The sequence below is a fragment of the Helicoverpa zea genome, chromosome 31, assembly GCF_022581195.2.
Source record: "Helicoverpa zea isolate HzStark_Cry1AcR chromosome 31, ilHelZeax1.1, whole genome shotgun sequence".
In the NCBI taxonomy this organism is placed as follows: Eukaryota; Metazoa; Arthropoda; class Insecta; order Lepidoptera; family Noctuidae; genus Helicoverpa; species Helicoverpa zea.
In genome coordinates this window covers 2,386,775-2,406,274 of record NC_061482.1, presented here as the reverse complement: position 1 = coordinate 2,406,274, position 19,500 = coordinate 2,386,775, and the positions used below count along the sequence as shown (strand labels likewise).

The following is a 19,500-nucleotide window of genomic DNA, read 5'->3' as shown; positions in this document are numbered from 1 at the left end:
CCCCACGGCACCCCCGATAGGGTTGACCTGTCTCGATATATTTTTTCATTGTACTGCGCTTATGATAACAAATTCATTGATATAACATTTGCTGATAATGGGCGCAAAGGGAGCTGTTTTTTATAGAACTGAAAATGTAGTTTGTTTACACATTGCATTTTGGGTAACGAACAAGACAGTTGCAGACTTTTCGGTAATTTGTAATAGGTAGATGCCGTGTAAACAGCTAAAGATGAGCGTGATGGCCGTATTTATTTTTCATACCTACCTTGAAACCCTCTAGTGCAACCTGTTAATAGAGGGGTTCACCAAATCACTTGTGACATAATAACAGACATTGAGCGTTTCCGGCAATTTGTGTATTCGTAGCCCGCCTAATATCTCATTTGTCTCATTATTACGTACATGAAACATACTCATTTAATGTCACACAACTTTTGTTTACGCACATTGAAAAGAAAACGCTGATTGACATCACAATTTTGTATTGTATTTCAATTCAATAAATACAGGCTAATTAGCCACTTGTCCGCGATAGTTTTTGCCGGCGTATTTAGACAGAGCTCCTAATTCCTCTTCTATCCTCAAGATCTGGTTGTACTTGTCGATGCGCTCGCCGCGCACGGGCGCGCCACACTTGATCTGGCCTGCGGACAGTCCGACCACCAAGTCAGCGAGGAATAGATCAGAAGTGTCTCCCCATCTATCACAGACACACACGCCAAAATTAGCCGATTTCAAAATCTTGAAGCATTCAATGATTTCACTCAAAGTTCCAGCTTGATTTATTCTCAAGCCAATCGTGTTACCGGCTTTCTTCTCGACGGCAAGGCCAACTCGCCTGAGGTTCGTCTGCGTCAAGTCGTTGCCGAACAGCTGTGCATTAGTGCGGGTGGTCAGCAGCGACCATGCTGCCCAGTCGTCGTAGTCGAAGGCATCCTCGAGAGAGCACACGGGGAACTCCTTCACATTGTCCAGGTACACTTCCGCGAGCTTGTCCGATGACATGTATTCTTGTGGATTGGAATTAGGGTTTTTAAATTCTAAATCATAAGCACCGTCTTTATATAAATCAGAAGCCGAAGCGTTGATGCCTATTTCAGCCTTTCCGAAGTGTCCGCATTGTTTAATAGCATCGGTAAGAAAGAGAAGCGCATCCCTGTGACTTTGTAGCGGGATTGAGAAGCCACCGTTATCGCTCACGTACGCCGTATCCACGTTATATTTGGCTTGTATGAGTTGTTTAACGTACGTGTATATTTCTGTACCAATACGCATCGCTTCCGCAAATGATGACGCTCCGGTCGGCATGATCATGTATTCTTGAAATGGCAATCCATTGGAGGACAGGATTCCACCTGTCAGGATAGTGAAGTGAGGAACTGGCAGTATGATGGTGGTGACTCCAGCCATGTCTGAGATATGTCTGTACAGTGGCATGCCCTTCTTAGCGGCTCCAGCTTTCGCTACCACTAGCGACACCGCCATGATTGCGTTGGCGCCGAGACGTGATCGGGTGTCGGTTCCGTCGAGAGCGATCATGAATTGATCGATCTCTTTTTGCATGGTGACCTCTAGGTTTTGCTTGATAAGTTCTGGTGCAATAATTGTGTTTATATTTTTGACAGCGCCGTGTACACCCATGCCGTGGTATTCTGATCCATTGTTGTCGCGCAACTGTACGGCTTCAGCAATTTTCTTGATGTCGGTTGACGGAACGGCAATTCGAAATAGCCCGAGTTCGGTCACCATATCCACTTCGACGGTAGGCACGCCTGTGGCATCAAATATTTGACGAGCAAGCAAAAGTTTGATTGGCATTGTTGTAAATATGTACTTCAACAATTTGATTAAAAAGAATATTGAGTAGGTAAATCAAAATAAATTCACATCAAAATTATTTTCTGACTTATTTCCGTAAAATCCAAAGCTGTAATACCTAACGTCAAAAGTTGAAATAATGAAATTTTGTTTCTTTTTTGCTGTTTGCCAGTATAACAATCTACTGTCATCCTTTTTTAATACACACTCTTTGGTTGCCCGCGTGAAAAAACAATCCAAAATAACTACTCGAAGCGACGCGGGCGCGGGTGTGAAAAGGCGCACGTGCGCAATAATCTGTATGTAAATCCTACATTACACTTCGATAAGGTGCTTTTTATTAATTGAAAAAGAGATTATATGGCGGGCGACCTATTGAGTTGCACCGTAGTCATTTATCTTTAACACATCGAAATAAAGTTTTTTATCAACCCTCATTCATGTTTTGGTTACCAATTTGATGTTTTTTGTTTTATGAAAATTCTATTATTATAAAAGCTAAAATCTTGACTTATATTTACTTAAGTATATTTTGAACGGATCTTTTTTGAGAATGAATTGTGATTAATATTTATGCTTAAGTAAATATTGATGATATAAAAACATGCTTTCATGAATAACTAATAAATGGCAAACCAAAAAAATATAAGAACTGAAAGCATTAAGAGGTATTTTCTTGAAAAATTAAAAGCTTTATACACATACGCTGGGCAGGGGGCGCGTTGAAGTGGTGTGGACGACTTAATTGTGTTCTAATACACTGCGACCCTTATATAAGGGCGATCTTTCAATTTGCTTCGGTGTGATTCGCAAATATGTCACTTACCCCTGTTTACACTTTTAGAAGCGTCGATTTTCGGCACAAGTGTACAACTTACAATGCTTTTTGTTTGTTCTATTAGGGGTGCATTTTTGTGAATATTTTGTGTAAAAATCTTTTTGTAGACTGTTGTTAATAGAAGAAATTAAATTATAGTAGATGAAATAATTATAGAGAATTTCGATTGGTTTCTTAGAGGCCTACATTCAGCACTGGACGGCAATTGGCTGATATGATGATGATGAAGAGGAGAGAATATTTTAAGGTCGGAGTGAGTATACCTATGGCAGAGTACAAGGGAAGCAAAAAGCACGAAGTATGCACGATACGGGCATTTACTTCTCGTTTTACGCGAAAATATCCGGTTATTCGAAACGCATTTTCACTTATCCTTAAACATCAACCAGAAGAGACAGGGATCTCAATAAGGGATTTAACACCAATGTACTTCATTTTTAGTTTTTTATTAACAGATGTGCCTAACGAGCAAACGCCACAGTAAAAATATAATAATAATGATTAAATAAAACATTAAAATTTTCGGAAGCAATACACTCGATTATAATCGAGTATTGATAATTATCAATAACAAAAGCCTGCTGTGACGAACACATTGTGGGAGACCTTATCGCTACAAATTAAAATGACACGTTTCACGGGATCCCACGGGATCCCATCATCACGCGATCACGTACCGTGAGAATCGATTCCGTGGACCAATCGAGAAAAAACAATTATATTCGTTTATCACACGCGATGTGTGACGTATCTAATTGTTGGATACTATGGTGCAAGGGGAAACAATGTGTCCACCTACGTTCCATAAATAAATTAATGTGTACGGCTGTAAGTTCGTTAATGTTGGGGTGTTTTGCTTTGTGGGGAAATTCGCTGCGATTTTAAGTGCCGTGCTTGACAGTGATGATCGGTTGCCAATAGCTACCTATATGTAGATGTAGACAGGTAACTAGGATTTAAAAGATAATCTATCAATTAAGTATCAAGTTTTTTTTTTTAAATCAAGGCGACCACTTTATTTTCATATTGTACCTAAGTTTTGATTTAAAACAGATGCCACTGTTCATTCAAAACGTTCTGAAAATCAACTAAATCAAACCTAATGTTACTGCTGACTACTTATAAACTTATTTGAATACTAGCTTCTGCCAGCGCCTTCGTTCGCGTTAGATTCGGACTTTGTGCAAAGAGAGAAAATAACACCAGCCTATCCAATTATCTAAATCTATGCGTACCTTCTACTACTGAACCTAAATAGAAATAAAATGTAAACTATTAATCATTTGTAATTTGTGAGCCAACCATAAAAGATAGACATATACTGTCATGGTATATTTTTTACATAATTTTAAGGAGAACATTTCCATCCTACATGGTTTTTGTGTATCTTTAACCATTAAGGCTGCACACGCGTCGGAAGTATAAAAAATGGAGTAAATGCTCTCGGTATCCTAACATTTACCTTCACTACTCTGCTCCTATTGATCGTAGCGTGATGATATCCTATAACCTGCCCAGGAGTATGAGGAATCATTGTACCAAGTTGAAATCCATCAAGTAGTTTTTGTTTCCATAACGAACATACAGACAGACAGACAGACAAAAATTTTACTGATTGCATTTTTGGCATCAGTATCGATCACTAATCACCCCCTAATAGTTATTTTGGAAATATATTCAATGTACAGAATTGACCTCTCTACAGATTTATTATAAGTATATGAATCTATAGATTCATAGATACTTCTATGCTAATATAGATGACACAATTTTTTGGTTGTTCGTTTCTTCGTCCCCTGAAAGCTCTTTCACATTAGAAAGCTACACTCTTCCCTACTAACATAGGCAATATTTTATCCCAGTACGGGAAGTAGCTTCCTGGGGACGCCGGTGAAACCCCTTTAAAACGTTTAATACTTAACAAAAAAATATAAATGAACCTCACACCGTCAGTTGCACAAAGCTCCATTAAAGTTAAAGATTCATTAAATATATTGCTGACACTTTTTATCTTGTTCACAAAGAAAGAGTCAGCAATAGATTTAAAGAAGCTTTAACTTTAATGGAGCTCTGTGCAAATTACGGTTAGATACATATTTTCGTCAAATGCAAACTGCAATGCTTGCCATTAATTGAGTGCACGTAATGAAACCGCATTAATGGTGTATCGACCATTAAAAGGTGCACAAACATTGCAGGGGTTGCGCCCTGGCACGAAGATACCCGGGGGCTTCGTGGCCTGCATGCTCCATTAAGCATTGCACATCTGTATTCAGTATTTTATTCGTAAAATTTTTATGTATAAATTATTGCCACTTTTCGTTGTAATTTTATCAAAAACAAAAAAAAAATACCTTTATTTTCAGGCTGCATTTATAACTATAGCACGAGTTCGTCTATCTAAACCAAATGTTTAGGCTTTGTTCGGAACATTTAGGAGATGGTTTATGTGACGTTTGCACAAAATCGGTTGAGCGATTCTTCATTTATATGTAGCGAAGCACGTACCTACCGGAGCGCTCTTATTTAATAGGAACATGTTAAGTGCTGATGTTTCAAGACCGACTCCAATTTAGTTGGGAAGAGGCTCGCGGCTCGGCTGATGATGACTATGATGTTACTGATGTATCAATAAAGTCTAAATGGCAGAGGCAAATGCTTGACTGTTACCTACTTGAGATTCAATGGGCGTTGTAACTACGACGTTGACGCTTTAAGTGAAATAAAAATCTAGAGGTATGACTTAACTTCTGCCTTAAAGATTGTTTTTGGCAGATTCAGTTTTACAATGGTTTAAGAGCAATTTTGAAGGCAGTTTTGAAGCTTGCTGGCTGACTACAATCAGGGCGATTTTAAAGGAAGATTATTTTAAACAAAAATGTATTTAACCATTTTAATTTTCAGATCCGAATCACGTTTAAAATTCTTCACAAGTACTGCCTGTATATAACGCTCATTTGCTTTACTATTCGTATTATTTAAATTCATCTATGTTGGAGTAGGCTTACAATCTAACCGGATGCAGTTGAGTACCAGTGTGCCACATGGAGCGACTGCCTATGTGACCTCCTTAACCCAGTTACCCGGGCAACTCAATACCCCCAGGTAAGACTGGTTTTCAGATTAACTGGCTTCTAAGACTGGTTGTTGACTAACTGACTCGTAACGATTTCCAAAGATGTTCAAATGACAGGGTATAAATGTCATCATTTAAGTACAAAGGTAAAATATAAGTAAATGTGTGCTTACCTCTAATAATGACTTTCTTCTGTTCTTCTTTGTTGTGTGTATTGGCAACTCCTGATAGCATGGTCTCCGACGTGCAACGGTCCACTCGAACCTGAGCAAAGCGAAATCTGAACTAATAAACGCGAAACTAGGTTTGTATGATCTTCTTCATCGCAAAAACTATTAAAAGGATTTTGATGAAACTTGACAGTAATATAGCTTAGGCATTAGAATAACATAATTATATGGGGTGAGGGAAACAGTACCTCAAGAAGCGGGTGAAACCTATGGCAGGAGCTAGTTAGAATATAATCACCGAACCCACTAGGTACGGTAAGGTCCTCAGGTGGTTATGAGGGGTACACGTATCAAATAAAATACAGAACTACGCGTCTAGGAATAGTTGAGGTAACTAATACCTAGTAAGAAGTGATCCCTTTATTTAATATACAAAATTATTTATACATATGAAAAGCTACGTGCTTATCTGAACGTTGAATTCTTATTGTCTACTTATCTAAACGAATGCAATACGTGATCACAGATCACGCCGCCTCCGCTGCTCAATTTAGGAAACATGGACCTGCAGTTTGAAATTACCAACATCCGATCTCTATTTACTTGTCATACCAGAGAAAATCAGATAGGTACCTACCGGGGTAAGTATTGTTACGTATTTATGGTAAAATGGCTAAATCGTTTTGCTATTTGTATTGTGAAGGAGAACTTACAGTTTGCAGTTAGCGGGACTCTAAGGCCGGCAATACACGGACCGCTTGAAGCAGTCAGGGGCGACAGCTTCAAGCCGCGACTGCACAGTGAACTGCAGAGTTCTATGGACGCACATACACGAACCGCTCGAGCAGTTGCAACTAATTCGGGCGGTCGAAAGCTTGAAGCTGTCGCCTATGACTGCTTCAAGCGGTCTGTGTATTGCCGGCCTTAGTGGTACCAAACATACCTACACCATTTAGTTGCGTATAAGGCTACGATATTACTCACCAGTTCACCAAGAAAACTGATATAGCCAATAGCTAGCTTCAGAGTGTCAACTTTAGACAGCCTCTTTTCATACGGCAGGGTGGGGATATGAGCTCTCAAGCCTTCGAACGCGTCGTTAATAGATTGCATTCGTCTGCGCTCGCGTAGGTTCGCGGCTTGCCGTTGCTGGATCTGCTGCTGGGGACAACGCAGCGACGATCTTCGTCTGTGCAGACGTCTGAAGTCTGACCTGTAAAGATATGGAACTTTAGTAACAAAGGACTTTTGATATGAAAGGTCAGATCAGTCCAGATTTGAGCCATCTAAGAGTTTAGGGCTTGTTAGACGATTAAACTTGCAGCCTACACTGTAAGAATGAGAAAGAAAGCAAGGAAAATAATGGTCGAAGAATGTGTCCTTTGCTACAAGATTTTGATGAATGTCGCCTACCATTTCAAATAAGTTTCAACCACACTGTGGACTGCCCCAACTTGCACAATTAACATTTATTAGCTGGTGGAAGTACATTATTATATCTAGATATTATTATATCTTATCTAGATATCTATCTTTTTGAATACGTAGGTGGAAATAAATATGTATAATCAACAGTAAAGCAGTAAGTATTTATGCACAATTAAAAGACCCCACTGATTTTTTTAAAACCATCCGTCACAATATTTCCAAATATGTAACTATTTACAAATACCATGAAAAAATACGTACAATAGACCACACAACATCGGTCATAAAAATAATGAACATTCGCTAAAGTCGCTTAAGCTCATAATATTTTTATCGTTTTGCATTGAACGAAACCATTAGTGATACACAACAATATGGAGGGAAAATAGATTTTAGCAGAGCATGAAGGGCAGGGCAGGGCAGGAAGAAGAAGTTCAGAAATGACCTAAAAAATAATGTTCATAGGTACCTCCTTCTCGGCGTAGATAGATTTTCCTGGTCACTCGCGTACAGACTTCCGTCAGACATTGAAGAATCGTCGTACATATACATGTCAGAACTGTTAGCCGAGGTCGGGGACCCTCCCACGGGCAAGGGCACAACACTACTATTCTCCAAAGACGGACATCTAACACCATTAGACCCTTCCATGGTTTAAAAAACTACTTAATCAAGCACTTCAAATTGTGACCACAACACATAACTAGAAGTAAACTTCCACTATATGAGAAATAGGAGACTAGGAGATGTGTTCCCTATGACAGTTGACGAATTTGTGACGAACTGAGGGTCAGAGGGATGGCCTCGCGCCCAGAGACTCCGCCCTAATAGAAACTCTCCGCCCACGTGCTGAACGACCGAACTAATCTGGCCTTCCACAAAGCGCAAATGAAACCCTCTTTTTTAAAAACCGCGTACAATAGCGAAGGGGAGCGTAGGTCTATTTTCACTGGTTCGTACTCAGCAATGGTATACAATGTTATCCTTTACAAATCGTTGAGGCAAGAGTAATCTGATCATTAATAGTCTGCAATAACAAAAGAAGGTGGGACAAACTATTTGAACAATCTCTGCGTAACTTATAGTTAATGACTATTAAAAAAAACTAACTGAAATAAAGAAAATTATTATGTGCGCTTATTAGTGTAAAAGGTGTGTTCTTTTTTATTGATGCTTCAGAGAAGGAGTGGTCAACATTTCTAATTTTGTCTCTCAGACATTCTTGGCACTGTTGACAAAATGACTTATAATTTTAAAAACGCTGAGCAGATCTTGACAAAATATGTTTAAGAATCACCACTTGGAAAAAAGAAAAAGACTGTAATTAAAACCTCATCAGTTTATCTGTTTAAGAGCTCGGACAGACATCGCAGACACACTTAAGTAAAATGCATCCTATTTTTAAAGAAGAGGTTTCAAATATTCAATCACAATTCAAATCTGAGACTCTAATAACTTGGCACGTTACCTATATTCTATGCTTACTATAAAGTACTAGGTCATAATCGGTGCAAGTAGCTTGCGCATAATAAGGCACAAGAGCTGGTTACATGCATTTTAAAAACGTGCGGGTCTAGCGACTCGCGCATGTACCAAAGCAAAATATCCACCCGCGTGCTCTCCAGCTATATGCACCGTGTATGACGCACCTTAAATCTGATCCTATATCTACATAGATTTAAAAAAAATTAATTAATGTAATTTTCGAACAATCGAAATTAAAAACATTGTTGAGGTAGTTGTATCCTTCATTCAGCACGGGGAGTGAAACCCATCTTGTATTTGCGTAAATCATGGTCGGCGGCCGGCGAGATAAGAAGTTCCGTGACAAAAACCACGTTACCATCGGTAAAGCTATTCAAAAGCCAGGAGAGGTTCTCTTATAGCGGGAACAGTCAGTAAGCCTAATAATAAATTCGCTACAGAGACTAAGCGACTCCGTGGCCAAAGACTGGTTTTAATTTGTCTAGGTCCATCTAGGTAACACTGCAAGTCTATTTGGATTTGATACGTTTCCATTGATTTTTCTGATGCAATGGGGTTTTTTTTTTTTTCTTTTTTGTGTTGAATATTTATTATCACAATGTTTTCCTAAAAAAAAAATATGTTTCTACTTTTTGGGAGTTTAATAATATTTAGGTCTTGCCACACTGGAATGACATTGACGTTTTATGGACTTTTTGGCGGGAAGTCAAACAAGGCGGCAAATTTGTTTTATAAGTTTTTGAATTAATAAAAAACTATTGATAAAATACCTTAAAAGTCAGCATAGTAAGTACTTAAAACAACCAAGAATGAGTGTGCATAGTGGCGGTGAAGAACCGCCGCCGGAACCCGGAGAAAAGCGAAGAAGAATACACACTGCAGGCGGGAATGCCGATTCGCATAAGTATAAAATGTTTACGAAGCCTAACTATAAGCGTTTATTCATAGAAAACAATAACACCGAGTTCACAGTCTACGTACAATCCACAGAAGATGAAAAGTTAGGGAACAAGAACCCCATAACACTCACCAACCTGATCACAGATCAGGTGAAAGATGTTATAGGGGTTCATAGAATTAATGCGCATAAAATAGGGATTACATTTCGAAAAGCTGCAGCAGCAAATAATTTCCTGAAAATGGAGGACTTTTTATGGATACATAAGATGAAAGCATTTATCCCATCAAACCTCACTGAAAGAGTTGGTGTGTTGAGGTATGTACCGAAGGACTTATCCAACGAAGAGATTTACAAAAGTATGGTGTGCGACGCCGAAGTCGTATCTATCAAAAGATTTATGAGGAAAGTAGAAGGTAAACTCGTGCCTCTAAACACTATTTCAGTAACTTTCGCCTCTACAACTCTACCACAGTATGCCTATATTAAACTGTTCAGATATGAAGTTAAAACTTATACACCACCATTACTACAATGTTACAAATGCCTAAAATTTAACCACTCAGCAAAAGTCTGCAGAGGTGAACAGCACTGCTCTTCGTGTGCTGGTCGCCACTCCTACCGAGATTGTGATGTCGAAGAAGTTGTATGCATAAACTGTTCAGGTAATCACCTTGCCATTTCTCGAGAATGTCCCATTAAAAAACAAAAAATAGAAGAAAGAAAAGCCAAATACCTTAGACAGCAAATGCAGCAATCATATGCCACTGTTGTGAACACACCCCCTACCTTTACTAATAAGTCATTCCCTTCTTTACCTAAAGTCGCAGATAAACCGAAAGTAAATGACGCCCTGGATATGAACAAAATAGCAAATAATGATATAATTATAAATGCAATTGTAAAATCGTTGGTAGCCTTAGGAAATAAGAGTGACTCTGATGGGCCTCTCACACATAAGAGAATAAAAGAAATATTTTTATCTAATTTAATTTAATTTATGGATAATTACATACATATTTTACAGTACAATATACAAAGTTTGCAGAGTAAAAAGAGCCTTTTACAAAATTTACTTATTGAAAAAAATATAGATGTCTGTCTGCTTAACGAAACGTGGTTCAAATCTACTTCCATAATTCCCCACTTTCCCTCATATAATTTAATTCACAAAAATTCACAGAATTCCCATAATGGAGTAGCTATTTTGGTTAGTCATCGTTTAAAGTACCAAGTCATTCACACACACTTCTCAGAATCTATACAAAATGTATGTATTACTATTGAAACACAATATGGGTCTATGGCAATACTTTGTGTATATAGTCCACCAAGTATCAGATTCGATTTAGTAAAGTTAAGGGAACTAATCAATAATATACCCAAACCTTGTATTATCATGGGTGATTTTAATGCTCATAACATAGCTTTTGGATGCCAAAGTGATAACAATAGAGGTAGATGTTTGCTTAATATTATTGATGAATTTGACTTATGTATTTTGAATGATGGATCACCGACAACTGTTCCTTATCCCAATAGACAAGCCTCAGCTATAGATCTTGCCCTTGTTAGCTCTTCAATCGCTCATTTATGTAACTGGTATGTTCATGATGACCCTATGGGTAGCTATCATCTTCCAACATTGCTTGACGTTAACATCAAACCATCAGCATATGACGTGTCTCCTCCTGTGGACCAAGAAAAATATATTTACAGTAAAGCAGATTGGTCCAAATATAACAGTTTATCAGAAACTTGTTTCTCTCATATTGATTTAATTAAAGATTCCCCTATCAACTCATATAATAAGTTTGTAGAAACTTTACATGATTTAAAGGATAAAACTATTCCGAAACGAAAATTAGCTTCAAATACAGTTATACGAAAGCCAGTACCATGGTGGAATAAAAAATGTAGTGAAGCTGTAGAAAAATCAAAAGATGCACTAAAATATTATTTTTCTAACCCAAATATAGAAAATTGGATTATGTACAAGAAGTTAGATGCAAATAAAAAGAGAATTTTGCAGGAGGAAAGAAATTCTTCTTGGCACAATTTATGCAGTAGCTTTAATAGGTTAACACCAGTGTCTAGAATATGGGGATACATCAAAAGATTTAAAAAAATAGGTACTGATCGAAATCGAAACTTTAATGATGAGTGGGTTCCCAGTTTTTTAAATAACTTAGCAGATTCTACTGAAACAGATGAGAGTAGGCTTGAATATTTGTTTAAAAATGCTACAGATAACAGTTTAAATATTTTTCTCAAGAACAATTTTACTATGGAGGAATTACAAACATCTTTAAAGTCTAGGAGAGATACTACACCCGGATTGGATGATATACCTTACATTTTAATCAAACAGTTACATTTAAATGCACAGACTACGTTACTTAATCTATACATATAATAAATCTGTAAAAAAACTGTGTCTGTACATTGAATATATTTAAAAAATAATAATTGGGTGGGGTTTAGAAACAGTAATGGAGCACAAATCCAAAAAAAAAATTCTGTCTGTTTGTCTGTATGTCTGTATGTCTGTATGTCTGTTTGTTTGTACACGCTAATCTTCGGAACTACTGAACGGATTTCAATGATTTTTTCTTTGTTGTATCAGTATTAAGCCTGGTCAACATATAGGCTATAATATATCTTCGAAACTTGAAGACCTGATGCAGAACTCCAACAGACCAACAAAACTATAAGAGATATAAAAATGGTGCCATGGCAAAAATTGTTTCATGTGATGAGCATTTTTAGTTGAGATAATAAATTTGAAGATCTGGAACACCTGATGTGGAACCCCAAGAGCCCAGCTTCTCTGTACCATATACAGGTATGGCGTTTTAGCAAAAGTTGTTCAATTTGATAAGCACTTTCTATTGACTTATACAAATTGAAGATCTAAAACACCTGATGTGGAACTCCAGGTGCCCAGCTAGACTATAGCATATAGAGGTATGACGTTTTAGCAAAAGTTGTTCAATCTGATAAGCACTCTCTGTTGACTTATACAAATTGAAGGTGTAAAACACCTGATGTGGAACTCCAGGAGTCCAGCTAGACTATAGCATATGAAGATATGACGTTTTAGCAAAAGTGGTTCAATCTGATAAGCACTCTCTATTGATGTATAAACATCGAAGATCTGGAACACCTGATATGAAACTTCAAGAGCAATACTACACTTGAAATGTATAGAAATGAATGTTATGAAATAGGTATGGTGAATCCTATCCTAAAATAATGGACACGTATTTTTCTTTTCTCTCTCTCTCACAAACAAATAATAACGAAGATACAACAACGCTTCGTTAAGTCACTGCTTAGTACAAATTTTACATACTTAGACGTGGCGTCACGAGCCCTCACTCTCCGACTTTGTTGCGTTATATCTCATTATTATTTTGTATGTCTCTTCCAGACCTCGGGACTACAGAGTTCCGAATTTTTGGGAGGCAAACGTGGGGCCGAAGCCAACACGCTGAAGCCCTTTTGAGACAACTTTAATGAAATGGTGACACAATACCGTCGATTATCCCTTTATACACTATAGAAATGAACCCAAGGACATTCACCGGTGGACGTCGTTAAAAAAAAGACAATCCCCGGTTCTGTGCTAAACTATTGCTAACTATTGAGGGAAACTACTTGGGCTATTTGTGATGGGATGTTAGTGGATGTCAATGGTACATGTAAAAATGGCAGGTGGAGACTCGCCACCTCACTTACTGGGCCCCCGGGAACCTGAAGCGTGAGGATACCTCGGCGGACTTTAAACACAGATTACGCGCTCCCTGTGCTTACCATGAGGCACCTACCCTCCGAGCAGGGCTACTAATCCTGCTCTAGCGACTCCACTCTGGACGGCCAAGCCAAGCCAGAGGCGTGAGACCTACTCCCGTCATGGTTCACTCCGACCGGCCGGAGATGGGGGATACTCTCCCTGGAGAACTCAGCATATAGTATAGCCCCGCGGGGTTGCTACTCCCCGTCATCAGCCTCAGATGTCCTGCGGTGCCTATATCTCATTATTATTGTCGTTATTATCTCAAGAGCCTTTGTCCCAATTATGTTATGGTCGACTTCCAGTCACGATGCAACTGAGTACCAGTGTTTTACAAGGAGCGACTGCCTATCTGACCTCCACAACCTGGTTACCCGCTCAACCCAACATACCTTGGTAAGACTTACTGGCTTCTGACTACCCATAACGACTGCCAAGAATGTTCAATGACAGCCGGAACCTACAGTTTAACATCCCCTCCAAATAACGGTTATTGGTATCCAAAATATACGTAGAAAGTACATACGAACTTAGAAAAGTTGCATTGGCAGGCACTTGCCAGACCTGGAATCAAAGACGCACGCTCATACTTGAGAGATTGGTTCTCTACCCACTAAACCACCACGACTTCCACTAAGTCACCACGACTTTGTCATCTATTTAATGTTTTTTTACGTAATAATACGTGTAACATTTTTGCCACATAACTTAAATGCAGACTTATTAGAATCACTACTTTTATCCCTATGATCACGCCTATTGCGGTTCAGTTCTCAGCGTTTTGTTTAGTCCAATTTAATTAAATATATGGAACGTTTCTAATGTTTATCCGTATTCCGTTGTTTTCAAGTCAACGGGCCCTTAAAATTCAATATCAGACGGTTCAGATCTTTGATTTTGCTGACCCCGTAGTCGCTGGCATAAGGGACAGGATCCGCGTACGAAGTCGCGGGCAGAAGCTAGTATTTATAATAAATTATGGCTTGAATTAACTATACCAGAGCCTTGGAAGACACAATGTGTCATTCCAATTTTAAAACCGAATAAACCTTTAAACGATGCATCTTCTTATAGACCTATTTCTTTATCATCTTGTTTAGGTAAGCTTTTTGAAAATATGTTAAAGACAAGACTAGATTATTTTGTTGAATCACAAAATTTAATCCCTTCTATTCAGTTTGGCTTCAGAAAAGGTAAAAGTTGCTCTGAAAGCTTTGTTTCTTTATTATCAGATATAGGTCAGGTTAAATTAAGTCACTCCAATGCAATTTGTGTATTTTTAGACATAAAAGGGGCTTTTGACAATGTAAATATAGAGGAACTTATTCAAATATCCCATGATATTGGTATCCCAGGTCATATACTTAAATGGCTTTACAACTTTTTGAACAATAGAACTGTGTTTGTAAAATACAACAATAAATTACATGGCCCTAAGACTGTTAATAAGGGCACAATGCAAGGAGCCACTCTGTCTCCTTTACTTTATAATTTATACACCTCTGAAATATTAAAATTTGTAAATGTACCAGATGTTAAAATATTACAATTTGCAGATGACTTACTTTTGTATAGCATACATCAAAATATAGAAATAGCTAAGGTCAAAATAAATACTGCTTTGAATCAATTGTATTACTATTACCACAATAAACTTAAGTTAGAAATAAGTCCTGGAAAAAGTTCAGTTCTAATTGTTAGTAAAAATCGAAACACTAATTTTAATGTGAAAATTTTGTACAACAATGTAGAAATTCCTATTGTTAAACAACATAAATTCCTAGGGATTATTATTGATGATCAATTAAAGTTTGATGATCATATCAAACATATATTCAGCAAAGCACTGAATGGCATAAACATATTGCGCTATTTAGCAGGTAGTTTTTGGGGATCTGACCCCAAAGTTATGAGTATGTTATACAAAAGTATAGTAAGAAGTCATTTTGATTATAGCAGTTTAGCTTATATGCATGCCAGTACCACCTTACTAAGAAAATTGGATGTAATCCAAAATATGGGACTGAGACTTATTTGTGGAGCCATGCGTTCCACACCAATTAACTCATTGGAAGTTGAGACATGTATACCACCCTTGATGTTACGTAGGTTGATGTTGGCTGAGAGATTTTTCTTGAAGATCATTTCATCAAATAGTCATTTACATAAGAAACTGGTAGTAGATCACAGGGTCTCTCAGTCAATTTCATGTAATATTTCTGCTTCTTCCTTGATAGGTGGAAGTCTACCTGGAATTACAACAATATTTTACTATGTAAATAAGAATTCAAAAGATATTGCTGTTCATGATATTTGGCCTATGTATAAAATTCCTTTTCCTAGTTTAATTAACAATTTTACAGTTCATTTAGATGTAGTGCACAATAAATTTGATTTCTCAATGTTTATTGATAACTATATACATATAATAAATCTGTAAAAAAACTGTGTCTGTACATTGAATATATTAAAAAAATAATAATTGGGTGGGGTTTAGAAACAGTAATGGAGCACAAATCCAAAAAAAAAAAATCTGTCTGTATGTCTGTATGTCTGTATGTCTGTTTGTTTGTACACGCTAATCTTCCGAACTACTGAACGGATTTCAATGATTTTTTCTTTGTTGTGTCAGTATTAAGCCTGGTCAACATATAGGCTATAATTTATCTTCGAAACTTGAAGACCTGATGCAGAACACCAACAGACCAACAAAACTATAAGAGATACAAAAATGGTGTCATGGCAAAAATTGTTTCATGTGATGAGCATTTTCAGCTGAGATAATAAATTTGAAGATCTGGAACACCTGATGTGGAACCCCAAGAGCCCAGCTTCTCTGTACCATATACAGGTATGCCGTTTTAGCAAAAGTTGTTCAATTTGATAAGCACTTTCTATTGACTTATACAAATTGAAGATGTAAAACACCTGATGTGGAACTCCAGGGGCCCAGCTAGACTATAGCATATAGAGGTATGACGTTTTAGCAAAAGTTGTTCAATCTGATAAGCACTCTCTGTTGACTTATAAAAATTGAAGATGTACAACACCCGATGTGGAAACCCAGGAGCCCAGCTAGACTATAGCTTATAAATATATGACGTTTTAGCAAAAGTGGTTCAATCTGATAAGCACTCTCTATTTTGACGTATAAACATCGAAGATCTGGAACACCTGATGTGGAACTTCAAGAGTAATACTACACTTGAAATGTATAGAAATGAATGTTATGAAATAGGTATGGTGAATCAAAAAAAGTAATTAGTCCGTCTTTTAGATAACCCTAAAATAATGGACACGTATTTTTTCTTTTCTCCTTCTCACAAACAAATAATAACGAAGATATAACACGCTTGAATTTTGTGTTAAGTCACTGCTTAGTACAAATTTTACATACCTAGACGTGGCGTCACGAGCCCCCACTCTCCGATTTTTTTGCGTTATATATATCTCATTATTATTTTGTATGTCTCTTCCAGACCTCGGGACTACAGAGTTCCGAATTTTTGGGAGGCAAACGTGAGGCCAAAGCCAACACGCTGAAGCCCTTTTGAGACAACTTTAATGAAATGGTGACACAAACCGACAATTATCCCTTTATACACTATAGAAATGAACCCAAGGACAATCCCCGGTGAACGTCGTTAAAAAAAAAGACAATCTGTGCTATACCATTGCAAACTGTGGATGAATACTACTTGGGCTATTGTGATGGGATGCTAATAGACTAGGAATGGGGAAACTACGGGAACTATCGCTCCTGCCGATGACAATGTATTAGATACATGTAAAAATGGCAGGTGGAGACTAGCCAGCTCACTTACTGGGCCCCCGGGAATCTGTCACTGAATAGCAACAAAAGGGCAACAGGGACATGAGTGGCTGAAGTGTGAGGATACCTCGGCGGATTTTAAACGCAGATTACGCGCTCCCTGTGGGTCACTTACCACGAGGCACCTATCCTCCGAGCAGGGCCACTTACCCTGCTCAAGCGACTCCACTCTGGATGGTCAAGCCAAGCCAGAGGCGTGAGACCTACCCCCGTCATGGTTCACTCCGACCGTCCGGAGATGGGGGACAGTATACTCTCCCTGGAGAACTCAGTATATATGCCCCGCGGGGTCGCTACTCCCCGTCATCAGCCTCAGATATCCTGCGATGCTTATATCTCATTATTATTGTCGTTATTATCTCAAGAGCCTTTGTCCCAATTATGTTAGGGTCGACTTCCAGTCACGATGCAACTGAGTACCAGTGTTTTAAAAGGAGCGACTGCCTATTTGACCTCCACAACCCGGTTAACCGCTCAACCCCCAACACCCCTCGGTAAAACTGGTCAGACATACTGGGTTCTGACTACCCATAACGACTGCCAAGAATTTTCAATGACAGCCGGAACCTACAGTTTAACATCCCCTCCAAATAACGGTCATTGGTATCCAAAATATACGTAGAAAGTACATACGAACTTAGAAAAGTTGCATTGGCAGGTACTTGCCAGACCTGGAATTAAAGACGCACGCTCATACTTGAGAGATTGGTTCTCTACCCACTAAACCACCACGACTTCCACTAAGTCATCACGACTTTGTCATCTCAGTAACATTTAATGTTTTTTTACGTAATAATACGTGTAATATTTTTGCCACACACAACTTAAATGCGGACTAATTAGAATCACTACTTTTATTCCCTATGGTCACGTCTATTGCGGTTCAGTTCTCAGCGTTTTGTTTAGTCTGCTGTGCCTTTGCCGTTAAAGTACAAAAATTAAATATATGGAACATTTCTAATGGCTATGCGTATTCCGTTGTTTTCAAGTCAACGGGCCCTTAAAATTCAATATCAGACGATTCAGATCTTTGATTTTGCTGACCCCGTAGTCGCTGGCATAAGGGACAGGGTCCGCGTACGAAGTCGCGGGCAGAAGCTAGTTGATAATAAACCAGATAATTATATTATATACACAGATGGCTCTAAAACAGATCATAATGTAAGGGCAGCATTTTATGATCCACAACTGGACTTTACTAAATGTATAAAATTAAATGCAGCATGTAGCGTTTTCACTGCAGAAAGCTATGCTATTTATTGTGCATTACAACATGCAATTTCTGTAAATAATGTACATACAATTCTCATAGTTTCGGATTCTAAGAGTGTACTATCTGCTTTAAACAATGTAAATATGTCTTTTAAGCTTAATTATATATTATATGAAATTAGAGTTAAGACCAAACAGTTACTGGATAAGTTTATTAATGTAGAGTTCGTATGGGTGCCTTCGCACAGTGGCATACCCGGAAATGAAATTGCTGACGCTGCAACACATTGGGAACATTATGATGACCAGACAGAGCTTGTGAAGGTTCCATTTTCAGATTACCACAGCCACATCAAAGAGATCAACCGTAAATTGTGGAATGACTACTGGACACTAACCCTAGAAAATAGAGGCAAGTGGTATGCAGATATCCAAAAAGAATTACGAAGAAAACCATGGTTTAATAATTGTGATTATAATAATAGAAGATTTATAACAACTATAACTCGCATGCGATTAGGACACTGCTTAACGCCAGCTCACTTGAACAGAATAAATGTATATAACGATAGCCGATGTAAATACTGTGATGCTGAAGTTGCTGATCTGGATCATATTGTTCTGAAATGTGCAAATTTTAATATCCAACGTTTAATTTTAGTAAGCGAAATATGTGAATGTGAAGAAATTCAACAAAGTGTTCCCCGCCAAGTTCAGGAACTACTTGCCAACAAGAAGTTTTATAAGACATTGTATAAATATATATATAACACAGTAGAAAAAATATAAAAAGGTGTTAAGTTAAGAGTATTGTATTGCAAATAAGTAGGTTTAAGATTATTTTTTCTTTGTAATTTAGAAATATTTTAAAAATTATCCATGTTTTCGGCTGATAGACTTGTATCTATGGCCAAGAATAAATTAAAAAAAAAAAAAAAAAAAAA

At 37.8% G+C, this 19,500-nt stretch overlaps 2 protein-coding genes across 2 annotated transcripts; one reads left to right on the top strand and one right to left on the bottom strand.

The window, feature by feature from the left end:
* Nucleotides 1–410: 410 nt before the first annotated feature.
* LOC124645067 (enolase-like) lies at nucleotides 411–8,003 on the bottom strand. Its single transcript, XM_047184806.1, has 4 exons — nucleotides 7,803–8,003; nucleotides 6,890–7,118; nucleotides 5,910–5,999; nucleotides 411–1,800 (listed from the first exon to the last, which is right to left on the bottom strand). Exons 1-4 carry the CDS (start codon nucleotides 7,982–7,984, stop codon nucleotides 514–516), a joined length of 1,788 nt encoding a protein of 595 aa, XP_047040762.1. The 5' UTR covers nucleotides 7,985–8,003; the 3' UTR covers nucleotides 411–513.
* A 1,624-nt stretch (nucleotides 8,004–9,627) lies between these two features.
* LOC124645141 lies at nucleotides 9,628–19,442 on the top strand. The gene is made up of 2 exons (XM_047184891.1): nucleotides 9,628–10,190; nucleotides 18,454–19,442. Exons 1-2 carry the CDS (start codon nucleotides 9,628–9,630, stop codon nucleotides 19,343–19,345), a joined length of 1,455 nt encoding a protein of 484 aa, XP_047040847.1. The 3' UTR covers nucleotides 19,346–19,442.
* The last annotated feature ends 58 nt before the right edge of the window (nucleotides 19,443–19,500 follow it).